This window comes from Xenopus laevis, chromosome 3L (assembly GCF_017654675.1).
Source record: "Xenopus laevis strain J_2021 chromosome 3L, Xenopus_laevis_v10.1, whole genome shotgun sequence".
NCBI lineage: Eukaryota > Metazoa > Chordata > Amphibia > Anura > Pipidae > Xenopus > Xenopus laevis.
This window is the reverse complement of record NC_054375.1, coordinates 101,064,962-101,081,301: the sequence shown is the minus strand read 5'-3', so window position 1 is coordinate 101,081,301 and position 16,340 is coordinate 101,064,962. Positions and strand designations below refer to the sequence as shown.

Genomic DNA, 16,340 nt, shown 5'->3' with positions numbered 1-16,340 from the left:
AAGAGTGGATAACAATATGTTCTACAGAGCTTATCTGATATCTGCTGTGTAACCTGATCCTTTTCTCATTTGAATGGCTGCCCCCATTGCTACACAGCAACATTTATGAAGAATGGGTACAAGGTCCCGGACTGCATTGAGGAGATTCCATTCGGAACTATCCTCTCCGGGTAAAAGGTACTGCAGCTTCTATAACCTTATATATTGTTTTATTTTTAATCATTAATCTCACAATTGAAACTTTGTTTTATAAATACAACTAAATACCAACATGGAATATGGACTAACAAGACACACGAAAATGAATAATGCTTGGACTTTACTGAACTTTCACGATGTCCTCACTTGATTGGTTTGAACATGATTGGGGGTGGGTCCTGATATTGTGCACTCCCCCTAATGTGGGTGATAAATGTTTGTATCACACACTATCAGGCAGGCTTGACAAAGGGCAAGACAAGGCCCGAAACGTTGCCTGTTACTGACCAATTGTAATAAATTTTTCACATTTTGCAAACAAGAGGTGCTGCAGTTTTTCGTTTTTGCTGTATATTTGGCCCATGGCAAGGGCCTGTACACTGCTTTGCACTCTGACCGAAAGGAACTTATGTGAGGTGGTTGAAGCACACACAACTGTATACTTGCCCATTGCTACACAGCATCTTATTTGAAATTGCAAAATGTTCTCAGCACTTCCTTAGCCTAATAGGAATGCAGCAATCCTCGTCCAGATTACTGCTATCCCGACATAAATCCTTTAAAACATATAGTAAGAGGAGAGCACTCAGTAAGCAGTAATATGCTGAGGTTGTGTTTATTTAAGACTACTTACATACAGGACATGTTTCAGGCCTTACATGCCCTTTCTCAAGTGTCAGCAGCTTATTTATATAAACAATAGTAGTGTTTCTGAAAGCAGTTTTACCAGTGCAGGGCAACAATACATTCTATTAGTGATGGGCGAATTTGCGAAACGGTGCCGGCGTCTCGTTTTTGATGCCAGCGCCTGTTTTTTGACGCCGGTGACCGTTTTTGACGCCAGTGTCCGTTTTTTTGACGACGGCGAATTTTCACGGCTGTTTGTCGAATTTATTCACTGGCGGCGAATCGCGCAAATTCGCCTCCAATTTGCGCCTGGCAAATAAATTCGCCCATCACTACATTCTATGTTTATTACTTTAAAACACTTTTTTGAGTTTACTGTTCCTTTAAAAACTCGACCAGAAAAAATTGAGGTTTAATAAATAGGTCCCTTAATATTGCCCTTAACCCATAAAATTCACCTAATTTTTTCAAATCATAAACCTTGTAAATTCGAGTTAAGAAAACTCGAATCAGAAACCACTCTAACCTGCACTGAAGGGGCAACTTTGCCACAGAAGGCTACAGCTGCAAGACACAGCAATCTATTTGTCTCTGGTAATATCTATAATACCCATAGAATTTTGTATCCATTACTTGATATGAGGGGTTATAGTATCATTTAAGTATTTTTTAGTATTTTAGTAAAAGATACTTACCATTATACGCTGACACTTGCTTCTGAAGAAATGCAGGGAGCCATTCATACATCACAACATTCTGCAAGAAAAGTGGGAGGAGGGTGTGTACCCCATTGGGTTAAGATAGTGAATAAAGTACTCCCTCGTGTAAAATATAAGGCTATTATAAGTTACCAAGGAGTTCTATGATCATATAAAAACACAAGACAATAGGGGGTGCTTTATTTATTATAATACACAAGTTTCAGTGAGTCATGTGATCGTCATATAACCGATGACATCACTAAGCACCATTTATAAGGATATAATTTACAGGATATTCATGGTTCTTGTGTATTATATACATATATTTCAATCAAACTAACAAGTAACTAACATATCAAACTAGCAAATAGAAGTAGCAAGAGGTTAAAAAACATAGCTGATCAGCAACTCATAGCTACCAAACAGCAGTTAGTTAGGCTTTCACAGAAAGAGATGTGCAGGGAAGCATCCAAACTGTTCTTATGGCACTATTAAATTGGAAACAGATTACCTATTACAAACATTGGCACTAGATACAGAACAGCTTGGGAATGTAAACATTACAATTTCTAATTGACCTTAGTCAATAGCCTGCCATAGTAGGAACATTTTCTATGCACAGAATGTCAAACTGCTGCAGAAAAGGAAGGTTGGTTTGAATGCTAAAGCTCATCCAGGGTTCCCAAATGCCAGGGTCACAAACTATATGCTTTGGTGTACAGGTCCCCTGGCTTCCATTAAAGAGTGAGATATGCTGTTATTGTACAATATAGTTCATATTAACTTATTCTGCATCATTGTTTGTTTGCTTAGCATGTGTGCCAAAAGCTTGGTATGGTGTGTCAAAAGCTAGATATCTTCATTATACAATTTGCCATCACTGTGATCAGAGTGTACATTCAGGCAAGTTCCCATGAGTGTCTCCTTTTTGGAACATGTGGATACAAAGGTACATGATGCCTACTAGTTTTTACTCTACATTGGACTTTACCTTTATCTTTTGTTTCTCTAAATATTCCCAGGGGTAAATATTCATCAGTGGTCTTTTCATATCTCTTAATTACAGTTTGTTAAATGAAAATCTTTTCTGTACCTAAAATTACCTGATACGTGGCAATTATCCATTTTCTAGCATGGTGAAATACATCTTCATCTGACCACTCAGGATATTCTTCAGCAAATTGCTGTGCAAGATGGTTATGGTATCTGAACCAGAGAATGCTTACTGCTTGAAGAAAAGGATTCTCATTGGCTCTTGCATTGCCAAAACCTGAAATGATTTGCATATGATATGTATTTGGTAATATTATTTTGGATTTTAGGACAATTTAATAGCATAAATAAGGCTCATCACTGTTAAAATTAGACAATGATATTTTACTGTGCTATTTTTGAAAGGCTATGTTGGTCACCCTTTATGTAGACACAAAATGTTTCTTTATCATTCTTTCCTTTTAACACTATTATTATTATACCCTATGATTCTAAATAAAGATACATTCAGTTGTGATTCTATCATGATTTTTATGGTGTAGATTTTACTTCTAAATTGCATTGTTTACACTGCAAATAATTCACTTTAACATATAACATTTTATTCTTGAACCAACATGTATATTTTTTGTTGTTGTCATTTTGCATGGTCATGTGCTTTCAGAAAGAGCCAGCACTTAATAATGGAACTTCTTTCAGACAGACCATTGTTTTTCCTACTCAATGTAACTGAAGATGTCGCAGTGGGATTTCGATTTTTACCATTGAGTGCTGTTCATATATCTAACCGGCAGCTGTTATGTTGTTACCTTCCCATTGTTCTGCTGATGTGCTGCGGGGGGAGATGGGAATGGATGATATCAGTCCAACTTGCAGTGCAGTAGTCAAGAGTGACTGAAGTTTATCAAAGCACAAGTCACATGCTTGTGGGCACCTGGGAAACTAACATGTCTAGCCCCATGTCAGATTTCAATATAAAATACTGTGTAAAAAAATCTGTTTGCTCTTTTGAAAAACAGCTTTCAGTACAGAATTCTGCTGGAGCAGCATTATTAACTGATGCGTTTTGATAGAAAAATGTTTTCCCATGACAGAATCCCTTTAAACTTGAAGCATTGAAATAAAGATGGTGTCAGAGTTTTTATAACATAATCTTGAAAAATCTAGATTGGTAAAAACATGTATTATTTGTGGTGTGTTCTATCTTGTGATTGACTACTATTAGAATGGAATTTCAGGGTTAAACACTGCATTGTGGGTGTAGAATAAGGAGAAATACACCAATATTTTTGGGTTTGCATGTTGCACCATATTAATAAAGAGCCCTATCTCTTTAATTAAACACAGATAACATATCAATTTAATACCAAGTATAAAGTATCCAAGTGTATCTGCTCCATTGCCAATTTAGTTCTTTCTTTTGTGATTTATGTGTTCTTATGGCTCCCATCATTGTGATCACTTGAAACAATTTCTGATATCCGATCTGTACTTGTGTATGCATTTATATTCCAGTTATTCAGAAAGCTCCAAATTAAGACAAGGCCCTCTCCCATAGACTCCATTTTAACCAAATTTAAAAATGATATCCTTTTTTTCTCTTTAAAAATAAAGATGTACCATGTACTTGATGGTAATTACGATCTATACTTAGGGGCGAATGTAATTAAAAATCGCAAGCATTATTTAAAATGGCTTTTTTGCAGATGTTAAGCGCGACTTGCAATGTAAAAATATTCACTGGCAAATATTACATTGCTCCTTATTAGGGATGCACTGAATCCACTTTTTTGGATTCAGCCGAACCCACAAACCCTTTGCGAAAGATTCGCTGAATACCGAACCGAATCCGAAGGGGAAAAAAATGTACTTCCTTGTTTTGTGACAAAAAGTCACATGATTTCCCTCCCCGCCCCTAATTTACATATGCAAATTAGGATTCGGTTCGGGCAGGCAGATTGATTCGCCCAAATCTGAATCCTGCTTAAAAAGGCTGAATCCTGGCCGAATCCCGAACCAAATCCTGGATTCGGTGCATCCCTACTCCTTATCGCCTAGCATTACCACCTGCTCTGGATTTTTGTAAAATATTATGTCTCAAAAAATGCTTCCCGATTGTGGAATTTTATTACATACACTGCACATGTTAGCAAAAGCCATTTGTTTGCAAACGTTGCGAGGATGTCGTTGAGGTCTGTATTATGTCAAAAAGGACGCAAACATGGTCGCTAATATTTACAAATATTTTAAATTCCCCCATTAATGTTAGTAGAGGCAAAACAATCCTATTCGTTTTATTTAATATTTAAATCCTGTTTTAGTAGACTTTATAGAGATACTGACACCAGAAATGAAACTCTTTTTTACATCTATCATAATATTGCCTTTGAAAGCTACTTAGAACTTTGCCATAAAGTATTTGCAGGATGCCCCATGTTCCTGTATGAGGGGGCTGCCATATTTGTGCGGCAGGAGTCCATTAGCATTGGAAACTTTAACTGACAGACTGAGATGGGACAGTCAGGTTGGCAAAACAGTCAGGTTTAGAAACTTCAGCTAACAAAAACGTAACTTTTATGATGTTATAAAACGGCCAATTTTAAGCAACCGTTCAATTGGTTTTCATTGTTTATTTTTTATAGTTTTATAGTTATTTGCCTTTTTCTTGTAACTCTTTGCAGCTTTTAAATGGACGTCGCTGACTACCTTCGAAAAAATCAAATGCTCTGTAAGGCTACAAGTGTATTGTTATTGTTACTTTTTATTACTGATCCTACTATTCAGGCCCTCTCCTATTCATATTCCAGTCTCTTATTCAAATCAATCCATGGTTGCTAGGGTAATTTTGACCCTAGTTACCAGATTGCTCAAGATGCAAATTGAAGCACTGCTGAATAAAAAGATAAATAACCACAAATAATAAAAAATGAAAACAAATAGCACATTGTCTCAGCATATCATTCTCTACTGTGCATCATACTAAAAGTTATCTCAAAGGTGAACATTCTCTTTAATGTACATATTTTAAAAAGTAGTTTTTTAGTGTCAGTATCACTTTAAGTATGGAGATCCAAATTCCAGAAAGACCTCTTATCCAGAAAACCTCCCATCTACAACCAAGCATTATAGATAGCAGGTACCATACTTTACTACCATGGACAATACAATGAAAAAAGAATCCTGCTAGGGACAACTAAAAGACACATTAAAGGGGCTGTTCACCTTCCAAAAACTTTTTTCAGTTAGGTTGTTTTCAGATTGTTCACCAGAAATAAAAACTTTTTTCAATTGCTTTCTATTTTTCATTTTGAATGTTCTTGTCTCTGGCAGCTCCTTAATCCAGGTGCAGATTCTGAACTATTACAATTTGCTAAAGTAGTTGATATGTTTCTCAGTAGTGATGAGCGAATTTGCGCCATTTCGATTCGCCGGAAAATTAGCGAATTTTGCGAAACGTTTTTTTGACGCCGGCACCCGTTTTTGACGCGAATTTTCGCGGGCGTTTCACGAATTTATTCGCTGGCGGCGAATCGCGCAAATTCGCCGCGAATTCGCGTCTGGCGAACAAATTCACTATTCACCATCACTATTTCTCAGCAACATCTCTGGAGTATTAGCAACCATTGTATCAATTCTAACAGCTGCCTTTAATAAAACTCAGGGATTCTGCTCAGCAGGGCTAAAGATAAGAAATGTATCAACTAAGGGGGTTATTTACTAAAATCCAAATTTATCTCATTAATTTAATAAAAAGTTAAAATATCCCCCTTAAAGTATACATTTTGAACAGTTTACAGAGTCGGCACCTGCACCCCTTCCAGAGCTGCTTTAGAAAGAAAAAAGAAGGTGAAAAATTAAACATTACACTTCAATATTAGAAAAACAGTGACACATAGAAAATAGTTGAAAAAAGTCTTTGGATGTGGTCAATTATCTGAAACTAACTGATATGAAAAAGGTTTTGGAAGGTGAACAACCCCTTAAAGAAGATGATAATACAATATATCCACTCATGGAACTTGTTTTTTTTAATGGAGAAATTTGAATAAAACTGCAATCAATTCAAATGTTTCAATGTTCCACAAGGGGCTATGTTAATTTTAAAATATGTACAGTGTCCTTATTAATATGAGGTTTTAATCAGGGCCAGGCAAACCCAGCCAGGCTTCTGAGGCGGCCTGCCCGGTCGTAGCGCCATACAAGTGCGTGCAGAAGTGCGCATGTGCGAAAAACTGAAACGCCGTGAAAGCGTGCCTGATACCCCCCAGCTTTGCACCCTAGACACATGCCTATTCTGCCACCCCTAGTTCCGACCCTGGTTTTAATTAACTCACCATATATCCCTTCCTTTCCTCTCTGTCCTGTGGAAGGATCTGGTGCTCTCCACATTAAAAGTGCATCATCTGCTTCTTTTGGAAACAGGGGGTCGAAATCAGATGCAAGCTTCCCACCAGAGAAACTTCTTAAAGCATCACTCCAAGAATGGGATGGACCATATATTGAACTTCCATCTATCCATGCTGTAACAGAGTTTATCTAGGGAAAAAAGGAATAGAATTTCTTTAAAATGGTACAAAGCCCATCTCACCCCAAGCTTCAGAACAGCAATGTGGGAATCATAAGATAAACTAATATTGAATATTCACTAAAAAATCTATGGTTTCTTGATATGTAATACATAATGTAAACAACCAGCTATAAAGTTGCTCTTTTTCTTATTCTTTTTTTTCCCCAAAAAATATCTTTCTGCTTATTAATTTTCCCTTTTATGTGCCTGGTACCTTGTAGAAGCAATGAGGCTTGGATGCATTGTTAAGATAGGATCTGTATTGTTTGGGGTTTTAACTGTCAGGGTCAGCCATGTCAACTAGATATTAACATAAATGCCTGGTTACACCTAGCACTTATATTGAGTAGAAATGTTGAAAATGGAATGTAGCCCACTCAAAGATATGGCTTGGAATACTAGATTACATTGAGCATAGGACTGGCCAGATATGGGAGGACTTTGACGTAGTTGGCCATCTTAAATATATTGGACAAACAATCCCTGTTTTGTTTAAAGGGTAAGGCATTTTTCAGTAGCAGTATGCACAAAATGTCTCTGTCTTAAATATATTGATATTGGGTTGAGTGCAGAGGACTCTTGTATTTGTCTATATGTATTTTGTGGTCACAGCCTCATTGCACCCCCGCCTAATGGTTTTAAAAATTAGTGGTGAGCACAACTTTCCCTTGTTTGGAATACTAGTGCTATGACTGTGGTGACACCCCAAAGATTCCCATTAAATACTAACATAAGCAGTGCTTGCGGATTTATTACACAGGAACTGGGCTGAAATGATTTGGAAGCTAAATGCAGAAAATTTAAACATTCAACAGTAACAAAATGTAATACAAGGTAGTTACATCCACACTAGCATTTGATTTTAACATAAAATGTAAATAAGTATCTCATATCTAATACAGAGATTTTTGGAAGCTCCACTAGGGCCCTTGAACAAACGTTAACTTCCAGGATGTCTGAGCTTTGTACAATAGATTTAAATGTATACTGTCACTTTAAATGTAGTTATTCTTGACTCTAGGTAATGCTTTTACTGTACTTCACTTTACTTTGGTCAACAATAATAACCCCACAGTGGTTTGGAGCAGTGAGTCTCCTATAGCATATGACACAGAATGTTCCTTCTGCAGAGTCTGTCTGAGGGGAACTATATTGTACAGCCAATGCCAGTGTTGTTGCTGCTGTTGCACAAATAATATACTGGTTACATGTATCTGAGTGTTGCTGCACACTTATTACTGACATGTGAGACAGGAAAGTCTGATAATTAGCAACTTGCTTGGAGGTTGCAAGTCTCACTTCCAAACTCTCAGTACTGAGCTGGAGACTTGGAATGGCTCTGGATTTCAGTCTGCTTCCCAAACTGCGCAGGAGAATCTATTTTATCTTCCCTACAGCATCCAAACACGCTGGCCTTTTGAAGAAGTATCCAGTATAGGGTTGCCATCTGTCTGTTTTTAACCCGGACAGACGGTTTTTTGAAGGGCTGTCTGGGTCAAAACTGCCAGCCCGATTTTCTAAATTAGGAAAACCCAGCAGGATTCCGCCAATTGCCACGTCATAGCCCCGCCTCCAACATCAAATCCCACCCCCGCTACATCACATCCTGCCCCTTTACGTCACTCACGGCCCTGCCTCCCGATAAGTCACAGTCCCGTCTCCCTGCCCAGAGTTAGTCAGTAGGAAAGGTAGTGACCCTAATCCAGTAGCCACCTTTCTCCTCAGATGGATACCCTTTGGGGCAAATTTACTAAAGGGTTAAGTGGCTAACACTGGGGAAAATTCGCCACCTTGACATCATTTCGGCACTTCGCCGATTTACTAATGGTAGCTGGTGTAAATTCGCTGGCGTAATTTCGCCAAGGAGATAGACACTGGCGCAACTCCGCAGTCTTAACGCCAGGCGAAGTTTCGGTCTGGCGAAAGAGCGTTACTATGCAAATTCACTAAGTTTTTGATTTTACTGACCATTACCTCTATCGCCAAACTTGCCGTCACCACCTCAGACCAGGCGATAGAGTAGATAGGAGTTCCTAAAAAAAGTTGAACATTTTTCTAAGTCCCAAAAAACGCTGGTGTTTTTTCCTATTTAAAGGGTGATAGACTGAAAAAGATCATAAAATTTTCCTTCCCCCTACATTTGCTAACATATGGCACCTAAACTATACTGTGGGCACATGTTTAGGGCAATATAACAACTTTTTATAATTTTATTAAGGTTCCCTGGCCTTGTGTAGTGTAACGTATTTGCTGCTACATATACGTCCATTGTACTTTAACTGCACACCGTATGCTAATTAGCCAAAGCTAGGGTAACTTCGAACTGCTAAGCGGAATTTCACTGGAGTAATTTCGGCAGCATTCGGTACCCTGTGCGCAACTTTGGATCTTCGTGAATTAGCGTTGTCCAGGCGAATTTACGTCTGGCGAAGTGTTTCGATGTGCGCGAAGCCAGCGCTGGCGAATTTTCGCTGGTTAGTGAATTTGCCCCTTTGTGTTTGCCCTTCCCCTCTAATACAGTTGCCAATTTATGATCTTCCCACAGAATTAATATACCGGTACCAGTAAAACATTTAAAAGAAAATATGCAGCTTTTGAGAATGAATAGAACATAGGGCCAATTTATTGTATAAAGGAAGTAGTCATGTGAAAGCTCATATAACCCTTGTTCTCTGGATGGTGTGTTGCTTAAGTTTTGGAAATGGGCTGTCAACTTATTTCAGTAGTCTCTATGTTACACTTGAAAAAATCTATAAATGTGGAATTACTGAAACTGCTGAGACAAAGTATTTGCCTGATCATCAATTAGTGATTTCCAGGTAAACAGCAAACAATACCATACCATGTTCAGGGTGTGTGCTTAAAGGCGTCTATCTTTTAAAAGACAAACTTGTTAAACACCCTTAACCTTAGTTTCACAGCAGAGAATACTATTTGGATGTCACATACGCACGCACGCACACACTCTAAAGGTCTTAGAGGGAGACCGTAACTTTGGCCTTATTTTAAAATGTTTTAATAAAATGTTATGTTTTTGAAAAAACCTCCTCTTCAAAGGCTCCTGGTGTGCACCCACGTATCCTGGATCTGCATCTAATTACATTTTGGGGCACATTTACTAAGCTCGAGTGAACGATTCGAATAAAAAATCCTTAGACTATTCGACCATTCGATAGTCGAAGTACTGTCTCTTTAAAAAAATCTTTGACTACATACTTAGCCTATGGGGACCTTCCCCATCACTTTCCTAAGCTTTTTTTGATCGAAAAAAAATCCTTCGATCAATCAATTAAAATCCTTCGAATGAATACGTTCAAAGATTTTTACTTTGATCAAAGTATTTGCGCTAAATCCTTCGAATTCGAAGGATTTAACTTTGAGGATCGAATTCGAGGGTTAATTAACCCTCGATATCAGACCCTTGATAAATGTGCCCCTTTGTGAGTAGCACCCAGGTCAGTTGCTGATAACAATATAATGGGGTGCAGAAAACCAATATCTTTATATATATATATATATATATACTGTATATATATTGTATATATATGCTATATATATATTCATACTACTGTGTCTTTTCAGCTTAAAGGGGTTGTTCACCTTTAAATGAACCTTTAGTATGATTTAGATATTGAGTATTATTTAGTTATATTCTGAGACAATTTGCAATTGTTTTTTATTTTGTATTATTTGTGGTTTTTGAATTATTTTGCTGCAGTTATTAACAACATATAACCCAACATTCAAGATTAAAATGCAGACTGCCACTTATTAGAACTAGGATGAATGGAATTATCTAGTTCTTTTCTGGTATTTATGGATGTGGACAATGGAGCAGGGAAGGAAATATTTTGATAAATTGGACAGCAAGAAGAACATGTTTATTAGACCGAATCAATCCTGACTTTCCACTTTAAGCAAAAATAACCAGATTGGACATGTCTTATTTTGAACATATTGGGCTAGATTAAAAAAAATAACTCATGGTTTATCATGTAAAAACTCTGTTGAAGTATATAGGAACAAAACTGGAACTGAATTAGGAGAGAAGTATTTTCTCCTAAAATTGAATCTCATCTATGAGTTGATAAACCATGAGATAACTTTGTCTCACTGGGGCTCATTTATCAACACTGGGCAAATTTGCTCATGGGCAGTTGCCTATAGCAACCTATCAGGGATCAGCTTTTTAAAGCCAGCTGCAAGTAGAACAATGAATGCAGAAATTTGATTGGTTGCCATGGGTTACAGCCCATGGGCAAATTTGCCCAGTGTTGATAAATGACCCCCGCCGAATTGAATCTGACCCTTTATGATAAGACACAAGAGCTTCAATTACAGCAACTGATGAACAATGCCACTGAGAGGCCAGAAGAACAAAACAGAAGGCAGGATATTCTGGAGAAACTCTATGCATATGCATTATTATTACTTGACAGACCTTAATTCTAAATTTTTATATCTTTTCCATATTTGGAAAAAGATACATAAAAAAAAAATTACATAAAAAAATTTAATGAACATGTTAAACAAGCTCAATACATTTTTACATTTATATCTATGGCAACTAATACTTGGCCAATTGTTTTAAAAAAAAAAAATAGCAGTGTCTTATGCCATTATAACATCACACATTCGCTGTACCTGGTGCCTCGGATTATTTGGACTTTCTCCACTACATTTCCACCACTGACTGCGTTGAAATGGCAGCATTACTTGACCAGTGGCATTTGGGTCAAATATTTCATCCCCTTTAGGTACTGCAATATTCAGAAACTCAGAAGGGCATCCCGAATTTTCTGTACTAATAATTTCAGAAAATACATGGTATCCTGAAAAATAAAGGAAATAAAGTAAAGTGGGTGGTTTAAAATGGTTATAATCATTTGTATTTATCATTGAGTGAAAGTAAGAGTTCACTATTTAATAAATATGTCTCTAAAAACCCTATAGAAATGAATAAATAGAGTGGTGGTGTTATACTGTGGTTAGCTCTAATTTCACTTTGATAAATATGCCCCTAAGCCTTCTTATAGTTTTGCTTTCTATTACAAGAGTTCTGCCTTTGATAATTATAGAGATTTTTCATGGTTTAACTTTAGGATCATTACAATGATAAATTATATCCTCATATCGTAGGTTTATAGGTCTGGATTCAATGTTTATCTTGGGGCAAACAAAGCATAATAGAATGTTAGAATCCATAAGAATCCAAGATTAAAGATATATAGATTAATTGCATTCTTTGATGTTGCCACAATGCCAAAGAATGCTGTCAGTTGTTTTCAGAGTTGCATCACGGGGGTGAAATCATATTCATAACACACCCTTGCAGTAACATTGCCAAGAAATGTTGAAGAACATCTAGTTTTAATGCTCTTCAGAACAATAAAGTGAACATGTGTTGGAGCAGTTTACATTGCTAACAAGTATAAAATACTTTTAAATTCTTTTTTCTTTATTAATTTTTTCATTGCAAATCACTCTAAAGTTTTTTTTCCAGTTTAAGAAGATATGTAATAAAATGTGTTTTAAGGTAATAGTACTTTCTAATTGTATAATGTATTAAGAATAAGGTATTTATTCTCAGGGTACTAGCAAAGAGCACACTGCCACACTCCTCCTTAGATGAACTGCATTAGTTTAATTAAAATGAATTTCTGTTCTAATTGATATCATTGCTTGGGAAAAATGATATACTGGCTTATTTACTTTTTCTTAGGAGATGAAATGTGTGGCTATGAGTGCATTCAATTGTTACAAGACGCATCAATTTACTAGGCAGTTTATATTCTTACCAAAAAATACTCCAAGAATTGTGCGGTTGCGGTTAGAAGAGAGGCCTGAATCCCCTTTCATGGCCACATTACTAATTTTCCTTGGGTTAGGAAGTTGTGGTTCTTGGATTGCTTGATAAACTCCATCAGAGTAGGCAGCTGGCACAAGACGCAGAAGTCTAGAACCTGGTGCAAAGTATAAATAGAATTTCATGGAAAATGACGACTTGGTAGAACATTTACCCTTATAAAAAATAACTTTTAATACAGTTCATATTTTCTACCAGTGCTACTTTAAATTATATTGGTATAATTTGCTGTCTATTTTCATCAAAATAAGATGATCACATCCCTTATATGTTATAAGAAACACGTAAACTGAGCAACTGAATATAGTCAAAGTCACAAGTATGGAATGACTCTAGAATGTATTCTATATGATGATATATATATATATATATCCTCCCACCAGTAATTACAGCATACAATTCGGCTTAAATAGTAAGCAATGTTCCAACATATGGTCAACCTGTGTTATGGTAACAAATAGCATCATATACATCTTTTTTATGTCTTTTACTATCCAGGATACATCTTACATCACAAACCATTTCCTATAACAAGAACAATATTCTACGAACTGTATTTTAAGGAGTAAAGTAAAGTGACTAAATACATTATTTAAAATGAAAGCATACAAATCATACTCTCGATTAAGCCCCCTAGGCGGGGGTGGGGTGGGTCAACAGACTCTTACAACTCCAAAGGAGGGAGAAATTTTGGATACAGACTTTGCAGACATTACAGCCTAGGGGGCTTAATTGAGAGTATGATTTGTATAAATCATATGTATATGATGCTACTTGTTACCGTAACACAGGTTGACCATATGTTGGAATATTGCTTACTATGTAAACCGAATTGTGTGCTGTAATTACTGGTGGGAGGACCCTTATAAATGGAGAGGTGTGCTTATGTTAATAGATTGCCTTTATATAAGATATGATGTCAGTAGGCATTGTAATGGTTGAAAAAGAGGCGGGAGCCTCGAAAAGTTGCAAGAAAATGTGGTAAAATCTTTTTTATTACCCAAGTGTCTGGACTTTTTTGTTTGATATATTAATTGTCTACGGCTGTGGACTAAAGCTGGCCACAGACGCAAAGATCCGATCGTACAAATCAATGTACGATCGGACTTTCCCATCTCCCGACCTGCCACTGACCATTCAGATCAAAGTCTTACCATTCAGATCAAATCAAGTAGTTAAAGAACAGATCAGCCGATGTTCTGCCCCTGACAGCAATCGTATGATAGACAAAGCTAGTGACAGTCTCCCACTGAAAATCGTACGATCCATTTGCTTGCTGATTTTACCCAGGCAATTTATATGCATTTTATGTGTTGTGCCGGCTTCTAGCAATTATATATATATATATATTGTATAGCTAAAGGCTAGTGGAGATACAACTTTGGATGATTGCTAAATATTTACTGAATTCACTACAAATGTAATAATATGATGTAGAGAAAAATACTTTTTGGGCCAACGACCACATATTTCATTTTTTTTCATACCTGCAGATCCTCGGTTGTGTTGGTATAGATTATTATACCAGCCGTCATATCGTTGAATCTCCCAATTAATGTTGTTTTGTGAATCTGTTAGAGTAAGTGTTAGAGTAAGTGAATGCTATAAATGCTGAGCAATATGTTCATTTTACTGGGGTTTGTAAAAAAGAAAAAAGAAACTCAAACACAACAGAGCATTAATATGTAGATTGTCATGTATATAAATACAGGTCTGACTAAAGACAAGTTTTGTTTCCCTGGTCAGACTTCTACACCACTTACGACAGTGCACCTGGGGTGTAGGATATATGAATGTGAAAAGATTTGGAAAGAGGGCAGATCTGTATAGAAAATGTGTGGATATTTGTCTCTGATGGTGAAAAAAACAAGGGCTCATTTACAACTTTTGGGAAAGTTTCAAAGGACACATAAAAACAGTAAACAGTAGTTTTTTGCACTTTCCACCCTGCAAAGCAATGCAAGCCCCCAAACACAGATCTTTTTGATCCAGAATGGTGACTCTAGAATGGAATGCCAGGCCATGCATCTCCCAGATGAATACAGCACTGCCCCTTAGTTTATACATCATTTTGAACTGGAATTTAGGTAGCACATGTGGGTGCATGGCAGACAGTGAGTACAGGAATGTGTTGCACCTTTAGCACTTCACCTTATGATAGATTCAATGCAATGTGCAGGCTGCTCTCAAATCTCCTCCTACAAGTGTTCTTGAATAAGCACTATGGGAGTTATTTTGCACCCCTTACTGCTTTTGCAGCAATGAATTTGGCCCTACAGTACTGTATACGGCAAACCGTTTTGGTGCAAACAGGGATGTCTATGACTTATTCATTGCAAAGTACCAGGGATATTTAATTACATTTATATTTAATTAAGTTCCACACAGTTCTTTTTCTATTTAATTTTTCTGTTCAGAATTTAGAACTAAACATTTTCAGTAGGCAATTTAGAAAATTACTTAACCCATATGAATGAGGTTACACTATTTCCATTGAAAACAAATCTTTAAACATTAAATCATTTCTCAACCTCATTTGGAATATCAAAAGTGTTAGATACAATTATTTTAAGGCTCTGATGTTATGCTTTTAAAACAGTGACTGAGAGAGAATGTCTTTTTTCTGACTCACAGGTACAACTGTAGATAGGAGGAATAGCTCTGCCTCATATACCCAGGACCTGACTGAAAATGGCACTATATAGCAATGTGATTGGCTGTAAAATATTTGGATACATTAAAAAAATTGAAGTGAGAAATGTCTCTCCTGGGTTATCTGCCCTTCATCTTTGTGCATATGACACAACAAATGTCTCATCACAGGGCACTAAAAGCAATTTCTGTATGTTTTGAGGCAACATACAAAGTGTTATGACTCCTCATCAAGACTATTTCAGTGTGTACTACACATGACAAACATTAATATTAATTTCCTGTCTGAAGTGGTTATTTTCCCACATATTTTGGCAAGAACAACTCCTACCACTTGATGACATTATATTTTTCCCCAGCATTTCTTTACAATGTGCTGTCACAACCACAGGCCTGTCCTGTCTGCTTTGTACCCCTCTTCAAAGGAAACTATATTAATGCTCAAAACAATTACTTTATTTTATTGTTCTCAGAGCTCCACTTTTTACTGTTTACTGTCCATTGCTCTTTTATACACCACATTTCACTGAAGCTGTAAATTGCACTCTCCATATAAGGGACATTCCTACATTTTCTCAAAGCCCACAAAGAGAGAACATTGCCATTGATTTGTACCAACATAGATATAGCTCAATCACAAGTACAGTATGAAGAATAATTTAAGAGTGTACGCCCTTTAACCCTTTATTTGTGTTTTAAATTAAATGTCTCACAAATGTTTTCTTTTTAAAGACTT

At 36.6% G+C, this 16,340-nt stretch overlaps 1 protein-coding gene across 2 annotated transcripts in view; it reads right to left on the bottom strand.

Annotated features, from left to right (window-relative positions):
* LOC108711340 (dual oxidase 1) overlaps positions 1-16,340 on the bottom strand; it is a 62,731-nt gene that overhangs the window by 42,701 nt on the left and 3,690 nt on the right. Inside the window, exons 3-8 of one of the 2 annotated variants that reach the window (XM_018252981.2) lie at positions 14,440-14,523; positions 12,885-13,049; positions 11,731-11,918; positions 6,854-7,055; positions 2,630-2,796; positions 1,521-1,581 (exon numbers count right to left, since the gene is read on the bottom strand). In XM_018252981.2, coding sequence (XP_018108470.1) covers positions 1,521-1,581; positions 2,630-2,796; positions 6,854-7,055; positions 11,731-11,918; positions 12,885-13,049; positions 14,440-14,523 — 867 coding nt within the window. Of the gene's footprint in view, positions 1-1,520; positions 1,582-2,619; positions 2,797-6,853; positions 7,056-11,730; positions 11,919-12,884; positions 13,050-14,439; positions 14,524-16,340 lie in introns of those variants that run through there. The other variant, XM_041586727.1, reaches the window with a different exon arrangement.